At 31.2% G+C, this 15863-nt stretch overlaps 1 protein-coding gene across 1 annotated transcript; it reads right to left on the bottom strand.

Annotated features, from left to right (window-relative positions):
• Positions 1–479: 479 nt before the first annotated feature.
• SLITRK6 (SLIT and NTRK like family member 6) lies at positions 480–7194 on the bottom strand. The gene is made up of 2 exons (XM_019752885.3): positions 6618–7194; positions 480–4241 (listed from the first exon to the last, which is right to left on the bottom strand). Exon 2 carries the CDS (start codon positions 4215–4217, stop codon positions 1695–1697), a length of 2523 nt encoding a protein of 840 aa, XP_019608444.1. The 5' UTR covers positions 4218–4241; positions 6618–7194; the 3' UTR covers positions 480–1694.
• Positions 7195–15863: the final 8669 nt, after the last annotated feature.

Below are 15863 nucleotides of genomic sequence, written 5' to 3'. Positions count from 1 at the left end.
ATATTGAAAACAAAAACATTTATTAGAACATTCAGGAATTGCTAAAATAGAGTTAACTGAATTAAAGAAAGTTCTTCCTAGTAGGAAATATGTTCCTTCCTAACCCTGTGCAAGGATCTGCATGATGTTGAAAAAACAGAACTGGATTACCTTGATTAATCCTCTTTTGCTTTGTGAAAAATTGCTGTATGACTGATTGTATAATCAGAAACAAGAAAAATAAATAATTTCCTTTTGTGTTAAGTGGGGAAATGATTTGCTGGAAAGGGAGAACTACAGGTCAGACTTTAGGTTTGGCTCTGTCAATCACACCCAGACATTAAATGAATTTTTTGCAGATGTTAAACAATATGATTCTGTGTGGATGACAACACACAGAGATCTCATTTTCCATCTGTATGTATATGTGAGTATACACATTAGTCCTGATCTGATTGAATTACAGATTAGACTAATTGAAGAAAGTACGTTTAGAAAGAGGTTTTTCATTTTAGTTTTATTGTAGTGAGCAGTATTTTTAATTTTCTTGAAAGGCACCCAAGAATAATTACCTTTGTGAACCAAAAATATACAAAACTGTACAGAATAAATAGTTCATAGAAATCTAGCTATACTTTCTTGTAAAATAAAGCTACATTGTGCCACTCTTGAGGCAACTTAAACCTCTTACCTTCCGACATGCCTTTTGCTACTAATTTATGGCGACTATCAGTATACATCAATAAAAATAAAACAACATTTTGTCTTATGTGTTTTACAACTGTAAATTACTTGCCACAAGAAACATATTTCTATCAAGGTCATTCAAATTTACAAAGGATTAATAATATGAAAGAAATTAAACTTAATAGATGCACTAATCATATTTACACTTGAATATCAGTAGCATTTTAAAAATATCCCAAGAATAAGAATTAACCTTTGAGCACAAATGACATACCTAGTTCACAGCAGCATCGACAATAAAATTTTCTACACAAAATGTGCAGATAACCCAAAAAGTTTGCTGATTTATTCCACCTGAACTATTCATTATTCTTATTTTTAAATTTGGAAAGCATACCAGTGGCATTTTTTTTTTTTTATCCTCAAATGTTCAAAGATTTGGGCCACTCATAGTCTATATAATTCAACCTTCCTTTTTGTCCCTTACTATTACTATTTATAATTTTAAAGGTCCAGTTTCTTATGCCTTTATTTCAAGGAAATTAGGTGCATTTGACAATGTACATTTTGTAGTACATATATAGGTTATATAAGCAATATATTCCTTATGTATTATAACTACATGTACAGGTATAATTTTTTAAATGACAAAATCCAATTACATTTAATCCATGGGTGAAGTAATTCAAGAAAATTAGGGTTGCTTAAATAGTAAACCCTTTTTCATGTGAAAGAGGACTTTTGTGAAACACTTTTAAGTATTTTGAAAAATATTACTGTCATCCTTGAATGATTTCCATGCAAGGATTGATGTCATAGGGGACAGACAAAATTGCCTAAAGACAATGCAATGGCTTCTCCCAGTGATCCCTGAGTTTCTTTTCTTTCATCTCTTTTTTTTCCCCCCAATAAGAATACTGCTGTGCTTAAATTCTGATTGATGACACACTCACATAAGGCACTTATTTACAGGTTTTGGACTTAAGACAGAATCACAGCATGTTTGCAAAAGCCTTCAAACTCTCCATCTATGTTTGCTGCTCCAGTACTTCTAAGTAGTCAGGTTCAGCATGTAAGTTAGCTTTGAGTTCAAAATACTCGTTTTTAGTCTGTTCCACTAATACCTTCCTTGGCCTTGAGTACATTAATGTCTCCATTAATTTTAACTCTTCGTGAGGTCCTGGATAATGTACCTCCATATCAGGCTGGAGTTGAGCAATGTTTTTCTTTAGGTATTCTGTGATTCCCAATTGCTGAAGCTCTCTTTCTTTCTCTAAAATGTTCCTATATAATGAACTGGCATCCTGAAAGGATAAAAATTCAGTCGATTGGTCTGCAGTTTTGTACTTCATATTTAACCCTGTGAGTGGTGAATGATTTTCCCGTTCTAATAGACTTCTTTGGAGATGTTTTGCATCGCTTCCATCTTTCTCATTTCTTTCTTCTTCCTCCTCCAAATGCTTTGGGCCAAAGGATGGGCTTCTATAGACATGAACCATGGGACTCACCATGTGCTTCTCGTAGAGTGATGCAGTGGGTCTTTCAGTAGTGTGGTGAGTTGTTTTATGGCCGTACATGCTATATTGAAGATGCACGGGACTGTTGTCTCTCATCTGCTCATCTGCTTGCTTCTTTTTGTATCTTCTCCTGCGGTGGAGAACAAGAACCACTATCCCTGCAGCACAGAATACAATGGTTATGAACACAATCAGTAGTCCTAATATTAAAACAGATAGTGGTACAGCATCAGTAAGTGATCTTAAAATAGTATCAGCTGTAGTTGAGGTTGTAGGAGTACTGACAAATACATAACTAGTCTGAGTTGGCAGTGATGGGTTATTGACCAAACCTGGGCAAAGAAGTTCACTATTTAGTGCTTTTAATTCCTTTTTGTCTAGGTGCTCTGGAGAAGTGCAGACGATGTCATCTGTCACTGTGTTCTTACTTAATTTTTGTATCCATTGTTGCAATCCAACCAGGTCACAGGAGCAATCCCAGGGGTTGTCCTCAAGGTCAATCTGGGTCAGTAAATCAAGATCATCCAAGATATTACTTACAGGTAGATGAGTAAACTGGTTTGTTTTAAGGTTAATCCTTGTTAGAGGAACTCCTGAAAAAATATGTGGTGGTAAAACTTGTAAGAGATTGTTATTTAAATAGAGGACTTTAAGTTTAGGCATTGGGTTAAAGGTCCCTGGTAATATTTCCTTAACTACATTATATTCAAGATATAAGTACTCAAGATTGTGGAGACCAAGGAACATGCCTCTACTTAATTTGGTCAGATGGTTACCATTTAGATAGAGCTTCTGTAATCTTGTTAGATTCGTAAATGATCCTTCTTCAAGAATCTCAATATGATTGTTTCCCAAGTGAAGCATTTCTAAGGTGAAGTATTCTACTAGATCAGACTTCATTAATGTGTGGATAATATTCCCTGCTAGAATAAGCTTTCTAGGATTCTGTGGAGGAGGTGTTAGATCTGATAAGCTTTCAATATTGCGTTCTTGACAGTGTATTAGAAGTCCTGATGGGGATAGTACTTTGCAGTTACAAGGAATAGGACAGTAGGGTCCAGGAATTTGAGTGGATGGCTTTGTAATATAAGGTATCAAACCTGGTGCTTTGGTGGGTGGTTTTAAAAGGGATGTGGTCTTGATTGATATGCGACTATCACTTATTGAAGATGTTACTGCCAGATGTAATGAACCAGAAGGATCCTCATGTTCTTCATACAATGGCGGAGTGGGACAGAATAATTCCTTTTTCAGTCGGCTGAGTATGCTTCCTTTGAAACCTGGAGGGCTATTGCATACAACATCACCAATTATAGACTGTGGAGGCATGTTTTCCAACCAAATTTTTAGTTGTAGTATATCACAATTGCAAGCCCATTTATTGTCCTCCAACTGGAGATCCATTATTCGGCCAATGTGTTCTAAAAGACCAACGTAAGGCAATGTTTGCAACTGATTTCCACGAAGATCTAGATGAGTTAGAGGAACAAATCGAAATATGTTTGGAGGAAGACTCTCAATGGCATTGTCATTTAAAATTAACACTTTAAGTCTGTTGAGCTTGCTAAAGGCACTTGGTTCGATCACTGTAATGAAATTGTTATCTGCTTGTAGAAACTCAAGGTTTTCCAGTCCATGGAAGGTATCCTCTTTAAGAATTTCTAAAGAATTGTGATTGATATGAAGTTGCTTAAGAAGGCCGAGGCCATTAAATGCACCAGTCTCAATATCTGCAATATTGTTAAATCCAAGGTGTATTGAAATAGCATTGGTAAGCCCAGAAAACTCATTTGTGTGAAGTATTGTCAAGCCATTATTTAACAAACTTAAATGGAAAAGCCGTGAGGGTGGCACACTTATTTGAGATAATGTCTTAATACCTTTTTCTTCACAATTTATTAGCATAGTACCATCTTTTTCCTCACAATTGCAAAGAGAATCACAAGTACCTCTGGCTGAGGACATTGGAGATGGGGGTTGTGAAGATGTACAGGCAAGGAGAGATGCATATAAGAGATGGATCCACAGCTTCATGTTGTCATGTGATAGAATCAGATTCTGTAAAATAAAATGCAATAACAATGGGCTTTAGAGGATAAGAGCAAGGAGGAGATGAATCTGACATTTTCAAAATGATAGGTTTTCCTCTAGAAACAAAATTATAGATTACTCTGAAAATATGACTGCTTTGCTGCATATACATTGTTTTCACTTTTTTCTAATACGATGACCGGTGTATTTTTCTTTACTTTAAACTTGCATTGTGATCAAATTATAAAATTTAGGGCAAGGGGAATTTAAAATATTGTATCATCAGTTATGTTTACATCTGCCAAATAAATTGCATTTTAATAGATGAGAGAGGTGCTAGATAAATGGACGATTGATACTTTGATATGATGCAAAGTTGCATATTTGAAAAGACCCTACTTTTTTTTTTAAACCACAAAGTAGATGAAACTAAGGCTGAAGGATTAAAGCTAAGACGATATGTAGGTATTAGCTAGAAGCAGAGAGAACTGTACGGAATGCAAAAATGATAGCTAGAAAACATGTATGTATGTATGCATGTGTTATGCATTCCTTTAATTATATTTATGAACTTGGTCTCACAAAATTAGATCTAATAATTGTGTCTGTGCTTTAACCTTCTTTGAATTTGGCTCAAGATAATTGCTAATTTCATTATTTATTAAAATCATTTGGGAAAATATGTCTCTGAGCATGTAATAAAGTGGAACACTATAAAAATAATTTTGTTTTAACTATGCTCTCTAGGGCACTTTGTACAAACCTAATAGTATTTGATATACATGAGTATGAGTGCTCATTTAAATTTCACTTGAGTCACACTTTATATTATCTTTCTAGAGGTAGGCTATTAACTACAACTTTTAAAATCTGTTATGAATCAGGTTAACATCACAAAATATAAAGAAGAAAAATTATCTTTAACACACATTTCTCATTATTATAAAGTAATAAACAAGGTCTCATGTAAACTTCTAGCAAACGACTTATTAATGAGGTCTTGAAATAAGCTATAGGCACTAAATATCATCACATATTTAAGCAGTTGATCTCCTTTAGTATAAGCTTAAGATTACGAACAATGGACTCTGGAAAAAATGCACCATACTAAAGTAGTTGAGGATATGTCTACTTTGCTAAATAAAAAATGACAATCATGATAACAACATCACATAGTCTAGCTCCTTAAAAATTTAACACATATGTTAGAAACGGCAAATTTTAAAAACACTCTAACTGAAATGACAGCGGTGACAGGTAAACACATCACTCTCAGGACATCTAATTTTATTCCCTTCCTTTAAATATTGTACCTTAAATTTATATCAACTAAATTGAAAGGTAAACAAACACCACATCTTAGAACTATTCACCTTTCCAAAATGGTAACTACTTTCATTTTTCAGAATGGAATGTAAACAGTAACTTTGAATCTAATCCAAATTCACATTAAGATAAAACATCCTAGAACCCAATCAATAACCCTGAAAATAAACTTTTATTCCATGAAAATGCATTGTTTTATGCATAACATGTATACTCTAAAGTTTTTGAAAGGTGAATAAATAAAACAACATACTGCTTTTCTGTAGACAGGAAAAGTTAGCCAATTGAAAGTTTCCACAGGGAAATAGTTTAATTTTAAATAGCCCTGAGTGCTGTGCTTAGAATCAAGCAACTTGTAGTTGGAGTTTTCAACTTGTGGATTATATTCCATAAACACTAAAAGTACTTCTCCGTAGATTACCAAGAAAGAATATTATTCATTTCACCAGGCACAGCATCTTAAGAAAATAGTAAATTAATTCCAGTTGACTCTCTCTCGTGATTTTTCAAAACTTACATGCATTTTATGCTCTTCAAAACTGTCCTAGGGACAGTTTCTAATCTTTTCAGAAATGCATACAAAAAGAAGAGTGGTTCAGTATTGACAATATCTGATAACAATATTAAAGAGGTCAAAAATCTCCACTCACACATTTTTAGAAAATACATATTTTTATGTCAGAAAATAATTAAAGTAGTATATAAAACACAAAGAATCTTTTAATATTCTGCTTATGTTTTAAATTTAACAGCGGCATTTAGAACTGATTTTTTTTTTTCAGAAAGCACACTTACTTAGTTTCTAATAACAAACTGCATGCTGTGAAAGATAGAGTGGCATATTATTCTATTTGTTCTTCTCTTCAGCCAGCTCTTCTACTGCTCAGAGAAAGCAGGCATCTGATACAGCATTTAGTGGTGCCAATGAGCAAGAGTAAAACTGGGTATTCTTTAATTTAAACTATTTTTTTTTAAGGGCAAACACATACATTCGATCACTTTAGGATAATGCAAAAACAGGGATCAGAAAAGCCTGCTAAAACAGGGATCAGAAAAGCCTGGAGAGATTCATCTTACCTGTAAAGCAGAGACGACTCCTGATGTTATGTGTAATGCACAGCTGGAAGAGATGTTCAAAGTAAATTCAGTTTCTTTCTTAAAACGAAAACACTAACCACCACGTACTTTCTTCTCAAATGTTACTTCTTGGCAAGACCCATCACTTTATAAAGTGAAAACCTCTTGTCAAAGACAAAATGCTGAGCATTTCATTGAAAATATTTCAAGCAGAGTGCAGGCTAGATCATCCTGAAGCGGTTGTCTTTTTTTTTTTACCCCTCAATTAAAATTCACGGCATACTTCACAGCTATGCTGACTTTTTTGCATATAGTTAACCATTTGCAAACTGCCGAATGCAGTAAATAAACAAGATGTTTCCCAGAGCTGGGATTGCTCACTCTTGCTCTTAGATTGTAGATCCAAGCTGCAGCAATGTCCTCTTTCCTCCCTTTCTAGTCTTTCTTGTTAGCTCAGTTTGTTATTAGTCAGTTTGCCAAGGGCTGGGAGGTAGGCGTAAATAAAGAGACTTCTTGGCTTTTGACTCAGCCTTTAAGCCCTTCCCCATCAGAGCGCTTTAATCTGCCAGTGTCATTTAACACAAGAGACAGCTCCACCTTGGGACTGCTCAACTCCTCCTCTTTTTGCAAATGGTCTTTCCACTCCCTTTTCATACCAAATGCACTGCAAGTGAATTTGGTTTAAAATAATTACATGTTGTTGTAAATGCTTAGTATTTTTGTTATGTAGAAAGCTGAATGATAGATCATCTAAAACTTTCATCAAGCACAGCACTGCACTGTTTGCACACATGTGTGCAGAAAAACTACAAGCATGATGCCTGTAGAACAGTTGCTTCAGTTTTTTGCTTTCTTTTTTTAACCGGTATTTATACTTGAAATTATGCACAAATTAAATTTTAAAATGTTAACATGGACTGCTTCCCTACAACATTTGCGTTTTTGTAAATGTTTTTAAAAATGTTTTAAAAGGCTCATGTCAGAAACTCTAAGTTTTATACTTCATTATTTCTTTCCCTACAGCTAAGATTCCGTAATGTGACTAGAAATGAAGTTCTTGTGCAGTTAAGATAATGTTTATTTAGAATGGAAATTTGATTATTTTAAATGATATTCAAGAATCTTTATTATAAATGGTTGTCAAACATTGCTTATCAGTCAAAATGTGAAATTACATATTTTCAGATAAAGTGAAATAAGTTAAATGATTATGTAGAAGATACAATATCCTGATTTTTATGATACTAGGTCAGAGAAGATTTTTTTCTAAAAAGGTTATATTTTTAGTTACTTATTTCTTCAACTCTTAAAAGTCTCTGAATCATCACTAATAAAACTCTGAACTGTCAGATTTATTTCCCCAAATGCCTGTACTTTAAAAGCCATTCTTCTTTACCTGCATTCCCAGTACATGAACTTTTCACATCCAAAATAAATATACTTGATGCTATCATTTATTTTAAAACATTCTGTATTTAGAAACACTCTGGCATATAGGTTCTAGAGGCTAGCTATATAACAGTAAATCTCATTTCAGAAAAAGCTGCTTTTAAGAAAGAGGCTTTTGTCAACTAAAATTATACATATAGTTATGTGTGTGTATATATATATATATATATATATATATATATATATATATAAAACTGTATAACTATAATATATATAATATATACTATAATACATATATAAATATATATTATATATATTATATATATAGTCTATATATATATAGTCTGAGGATGTAAAGAATAGCATAGGGAACGTAGTCAATGGTATAGTAATGACTATATATAATGTTAGAGGGTAGTAGCCTGGGAGGTGAAGTTATCACTTTTTGAGGGGTGTAAATGTCTAATCATTATGTTGTTTTGTACACCTGAAACTAATAATAAAAAAAAAGTGCTAATAAAAAAAGAAAGAGGCTTTATTCATGTTAAATCATCAAAATGAGAATATGAGGTTGGATTATTATTTAATGACGTTTACAGGTATACATTCAAATTCATAAAGTTTTCGTATTGTTAGTGTGCAATAGTTGCTATATATAATAAAGATTTTGAGATAATTTTTAATATTATGACTTTATATTATATTGTTTCACTCATTAAGCTCCTCATTTATTTTAAAGACACTGTGTGCATTAAAATGGAATAAATTATAGTAGAGATGAAGGTGTGGGGAAAGGGAATAAAGATGAGGAATAAGATAATAAAAGAACTAAAAAATAATAAAGGTAAGAAATTAATTTTAAGCACAGTTTGCTACTAGCATGGCCAAGTTATGCTAACTTAAATCGACCTAATGATTTAGATAAATGGTGACAAAATAAAGTTAGAATCAACGAGAAAACAAGGAACTAAAATAACATTCCTCCTAACACGAGAGACATAATTTTCCAAATCCATTTCTTTAGGTTTTGGAGGCTAAGTCACAGGACACATATTCTGGGAGTATATAGAGTCCGTGGAGGAAAGTTGTTCAAACAGACATGTGGGACAAATGAAACCAAATTTCTTATAGATTTATGGGGTTTCTCTCATTTTCTCCAATTCAAGCATGTGTTTATCCGTAATATACAATTAGCATATATTTAGTTATTTATTTGGAATCCCTTACTACATATTACATGTTGTCTCTTTCATGCATAAACTTCACAATAATAAATGACAGGAGTGACTAAGACTTTTCTTTTTGTTCTTCACTTTTTTTGTAAGTTTTAGGTGGGAACATAGAAAAAGTCTTGATTGTTATTTGAGGAATATTCTGTAACTTTTAATTCAAAGGAGTTATTTTGATAACGGATTACTCAACATTATCTCAAACTCAATAGTAAAACATAGAACTTAGCACCTTAAATGATTATGGCAACATCCACTGTTCTCTATGTTTTGTTAACTGTAATTCCTCAGTTGTTTCACTAAATCAATAATACAGCCATTGTTTCCAAAATGCTTATGGCAAAATGGTTTAATATATGTTGGATTTTATTTTAACATAACTTTACATTTCATATTATGACATAAAAGAGTACCTTGCCGCTGTAGCTTTCTCAAAGTTTTAATAATAAACTTATTAAGTGTTCAAAATAAATGCTACTTTCCACAAAATTTATCCACAATGACCCCATATTGGAGGATGTTAAGAAGAAATAAATTATTTTTAGTCACTTATTCTAAGTTATGTGTTCTTATGATTTTGAATTGCTTTTTAGGATATGCATCTTGAAGGGGAAACATGAAAGTATGCTAATTACCACTGAATAATTCCAAGCAGTCAGAAGACATAAACCTATCTCTCTTAGTCATTTTAGAGCAGTGGCATGTGTAAAACTTCACAGCATTCTGTATGAAGAGTTAGGAGACTGCCTTCCCTTCCATGCTTTACGAATGGGGGGAGGCAATCATCTTACATATCTCATGGCAACAAAGACCGGATGGATGAAATGTTCTATGAAATTTGTTGGACTGATAATACATATGGGACAAATAGTATTAAAGATCATAAGCACTGGAAAGAGGGAAGGAAACAATGAAAGAGGTTTGTTCATTCTGTACAAACCTTGGTCTACCTCAGAGCATCACCCCACCTTTTTCAATGCCACATTTAAGTGGTTAAGTGAAGACAAATGACAGATTGATTTTAAGTTAAGAATCTCGAAGTCTTGAAGAAAGAAGCCTTTTCACCATCTGTGATGTAGACTGAGGAATATGTAAATACTCTGAAGCTAGAAAGTGTTATAGTTCATGACATTTGGGGCATGATAATACTATAGACGGATTTTAAATATCAATTGATTATTTCATTCATTGAAGAAACAATCGTAACACAGAAGTAGTCCCAAATCAATGTCATGTTATATAATTAATTTAAAAGAAATATTCAACGCTATACAGTAAACTTTGAATTTGATTCTCAAATCTGGAATGTAGGACTCCCTTTCATGTTTCTTTGGAAGAGAAGCTGAAAACACTTTATCGCATTTTTTTCTTTTCTTTTTGGTTCTGTTACAGTCAGAGAATAATCATTATGGATACCCAGACTTCTGACAATAACATGCAGTTTAACTAAGGTACCATTGCTTCCGTATATGGAAAAATAGAAAATGTCCTTACCTCTTAGCAATAACATCTCTATACATGAGAAGAACATTTGTACATATCATGAATAATGACTTCTCAGTGAATAGTCCATGCATCTTAAAGGGATTGTGCATGCCCTATATAATATTTTATAAAGTCACACATGAATGGGTGTTTATGAAACTTGCCTTTTGCATTGAACCTTTGATAAAAAGGTTAATATGTTATTTAAAACTTAAGTTTCCTTCATGCTCAATTTGATCTCAGATCAAAGGTATAAAACTAATAATGTAATTGCCTTACTCTAAGAGACATTTTACAATAAAACTTCCTGTTTTTATTTGATATCTGTTGACACAAAGGAACTCTTTGATATCATTGTTTAACCTGGCAAAACTTAAAACAAAATAAAACAGAAACTTTCTCCTGGAAGCTTGGACAATGAGCTGTCTGTTTTCATATAAATTATATTTGAAATTTCATAAACTCTCCTACTTCAAGTGGAGTACTAAGAAAATTGTTCTTAAAAATTACAAAAAGAACTATAAACCAATGATGAATGTTTCCATGACAAATAATGACCAGTGTGTAACAGGAAAGTGCCTGTGGACTAATGCTAGACTAATGAGTGATTTTTAATTGCAAAGACTTCTTGAGAGAAGGTTAATATCTACTTCGTATTTTTTTCAATATTATTACAAAGTGAATTGCACATAAAAAGCAGTCAAAATAAGTATTCAAGATGAATGTTTTTTTGTTTTTTTGTTTTTTATTTTATTTTTATATTATTTCAGGTGTAGAAAACAACATAATGATTAGACATTTATACCCCTCACAAAGTGATAACCCCCAATCTACTACCCCTCTGACATCATATATAGCTGTTACAAAACAATTGATTATATTCCCTATGATGTACTTTACATCCTGTCTATATATATATATATATATATATATATATATATATATATATATATATATATATATAAAATGCTTGCGCTTACACGGTGGAAAGTTTGCAATCTTAATTATCTGACCTCATACAAATGACTTGTATTCATCTTTTGTTATCAATATATGAGTATTACAATTTTAATACAGCTTTTTCCTTTCTTAAAATGTGTATACATTTTCTGGTACCCTACGTATGTAGGTATGTATTTATGTATTTATGTATGTATGCATGTATATATTTTTTTCTTTTTTTAAAAATTATAGTTGGCATTCAATATTCTACATCAGCTTGAGGTGTACAGCACAGTGGTCAGTCTTGTTTAAATGAATGGCTTCTTTGTATGTTCTCACTATCATGTTACTTCAGGATATTCACTTAACTAGCTCTTAGGAATATGTAGAGATTGATTTTTTAAAAAAGTTTTGCTCATATAACAAAAATATTACTAAAGATCAATATAGAGAACTTAAATATTAGCCTCAAATATTTCCAAATATTTTTCAGCAGTTATTAGAACACAGTCTGACTAAGTTATTTTGGATTCAAATGATTAACAATAATGGTAGGCAAACACCACTGAATCAAATATGTATAATAGATTTCTGTCTTGGTGGATCACCTGCAGGAGATTTTAAATCCTTGTTTCTTCCTATCTTCAATCACAATTCATACGTCACTGCTTCTCCGTATCACCGATTGCTATATCCCTAATGGATGCAAACTTATTTTAATAGTTTTGATCTTATAATTGTGATATCAACCATTTTTAAAAAAATATGTAACTTGCATTTAACATATTATTTCAATTAGATAAAGCTGGAAATGTTAAATATTATGACCATAAATATTATAATATATACATGTATATGTGTGTGTATATATATACACATATATATAGAATAACCATATATATATGCATATATATACACATATATGTGTGTAAATATAGATAGATAGATAGATAGATAGATAGATAGATAGATAGATAGATAGTTATTCTTTAAGATGATCTATATGGAGATAATATCCACATAGTCGAAGGAGAGTAATGACTTTTCCTAACCTAAGATTGATTAGTTTGCTTGAAATTTTAAGTATCAAGTTTTACATTTATTTGTATAGAAATAAAATTATTATTGTTACAATTGGATCTATGTTCTGTTAAGAAAAAAAATAAAACTGTCAAGGTACTCATGTTTGTTGAGAAATATAACTGCATAGTTCAACAGAAGACTCATTATTTTTTTTTGCGTGTTTAATTGATAACAATGAAGTTAATATAAAAAGGCTGAACTATTGTTGTCACCATAGGGATATTGATATTAACCAAGAAAGTGAATAATTCATCAGTGACAGATTTCACTGAATAATGCTGGCTTTTTTTTGTTAATAGAAATCTTGCTAAATATCCAAAACAAAATACAAAATATTACATTTTGGTATACAACTTTTTAAAAAAGTTTTATGTAGTCAGAGAATAAATTTCTGAGTTATAATATTACAGATTATATACTCACAAACCCAGATAAAGATTTTCCTTCAGAATCTTTATTCAATATGTAAAAATGCATTTATGCCTTACCAATACATCTACATGCAAATAAATATGGATACTTTTGCTGATGTAATTATATTTTTTATGATTTTACTGTGTACATCTTACCCATATTGTTCTTGAATACCTCTTCTGGAATAGCTGGGATTCTTTATGACATATTTTGAAAGTGTATATATCCCACATAATATTACTATATTTATTGTGTGTTTAAGAATATAATGCAATATTATATATAATTTTCATGTTTCCCTATATTGAAATAGGACACACACCATTATAATTTATAATAAATAGTAAATACTAATAAAATACTAAGACTAAAAATAATCTAATAAAAACTATCACCTTATAATCAAATGACTGTAATAAGTTATAGCTGTTTACATAGACAGATATCCTTTGTTGTTATTTTTTGGGGGATGGAGAAAGAGAAGTCTGTAAGAGAAAATATCAAGTTAAACATATATTATACCAGATTTTCCTGGTCAATAAAAAACAAAATTTATTCCTCATAAAACACGCCTTTGACCTAAGAAGAACTTTCCTTCACCCTCAAACAATATTATGTTTGAAGTCACATGACTACAGTAAAACAAATACTCCTGGAAACATTTTTTTTTCCCTTGACTAATTATAATCAGACAGGCATTTCTAACAAGTTCCTCAATTTTATTTGTAACTCCAATCTACTTAAATTTAGGAAACATTGATTTTTAGAAATTTCACAGCTTTAAACAATCATTTAATAATAAAACAATTTTAAAAACATAACTGATCTGTCTTAAAAAAAAGAGGCAATTCAAAATTGCACTTACCTGTTCTTCCTTCTTATACATAGACACACATACTGTCCACGAAATATTACAAATTGTTGATAGTAGTAGAAATCATTACTTAATAATCCATCATTTGGGGTAGAAAGAAAAAAAAAACAACACAATTTTCAGTCTAAAACTAACCTTCAATGTTTGCATAGTATTAATAAAATTAAGAGAATCATTCCTAAAATCTTCTTTTTTAAAAGATTTTTCACTCTTTTACCACCCTCTAGTGGTTATTTAAAAAAAAAAATATTCAGAACTGAAAAAGCCAGGGAGCATGCAAACTGTCCAAATTTTACTCCAAATATGTAGATTATGTGTAAAGTGGTTCTATCACTGCCTCATGATTATTATTATGGTTTGTTAAAAGTTTATTTTAAGATGAAACTAACTAAATTTCAGCATAATTGGAAGCAAAATATTATTTTGTAAGAATAACTGATAATCCCCATTGTTTTCGTCATGTTGTTGCAAAGGATTATAAAAGTTCTTCTAATTCAAAAAAATAACATTCTGATTTAGAGTAAAACTATCTTCTATTTTTGTAAGTTTTTGTTTAACTTAGATGTTTAATTAATAATATTAATGACAATACGTAAATATATATAACTATGAGCACCCGCATGTTTATAACTCCTATAATAACTCTAAACATGGTAACACATTTATCCTTAGAGCAAATTTATATAGTAATAATTATTACAACTGAAAAATCAGAGTATAAATATAAATCCAATGTTGCAGAAATAATCAGAGTCTAGAGTTTAACCTATCTACTTAATTCTGACTTCAGAATTCATTTATATAGCAGGTAACATTGTCATTAAGGTCAAATATGTTAATAAGTGGACCTAATCTATAATAAGAACTGGTTTTAGTTCTTCATATATAAGGAAGAAATTTAAAAATGGCATTTTTGGTTTTCTTTTTTTAAATAAAAAAGTATACTTTTCTGAAGCATATTTAATGCAATATGTAACCGTTAATGACAATTGTGGGCAAATCAATCTGTCAGTTGCAAACATAAAGATGAATCACTTATATTTATACACACATAAACTCATATTTGGTTCATACATATTTAAATAAGAATATACCCACTATTTGAAACTACAGCATTCCTATGAAAACGTTCATAAACTGAAATGGCATAAAGCAAGGAAGAAATTACTATTTATTTATATTTTCCATATTAAATAGTAATTTCTTCCTTGCTTTATGCCATTTCAGTTTATGAACGTTTTCATAGGAATACTGTAGTTTCAAATAGTGGGTATATTCTGTAGTTTATACAGCATTCATAGGAGTGCTGTAGTTTCAAATAGTGGGTAATATATATATATATATATATACTATTTTTCCATATAAATAAATAGTAATATATATCTAATTTTGGCCATATATATATATATCCCTCTATTAGGCTTTGCTGATACCTTAGGACATGTCTTGTTAACTAATGCACAAAATAAATCGAGATAAAGCACAGATGCTCACAGACACGGTTGAAAACTCTGGTACCTGATACTGAGATGCTGAGAGTAGTTTCAGGGAAGGAGCTTGGTGGGGCCACTCTCGGTGTGGGGGGTTCATGCTATCTCTATAAAGGCTCACTGCAAACAAATGCTGAACGATATTTATTTTAACTAGAAAGAGTACATACATCTAATGCATTTCAAGTAAATGTACTTTCAAACATTATCCATTTGCTGTGATTCTGTGTGTTGTAAAATAGTAATCCCTTAATATGTAGAATATTTGAAATACAAGAAAATATTCAAGTGTTGCCTTTAGCTTTGTAAGTCAAATATGCATCTTTACAAATAGTAATGC

The sequence above is a fragment of the Rhinolophus sinicus genome, chromosome 16 (assembly GCF_057876585.1).
Source record: "Rhinolophus sinicus isolate RSI-liver-muscle chromosome 16, RSI-T2T, whole genome shotgun sequence".
Classification (NCBI taxonomy): domain Eukaryota; kingdom Metazoa; phylum Chordata; class Mammalia; order Chiroptera; family Rhinolophidae; genus Rhinolophus; species Rhinolophus sinicus.
This window is presented reverse-complemented; position numbering and strand designations above follow the sequence as displayed.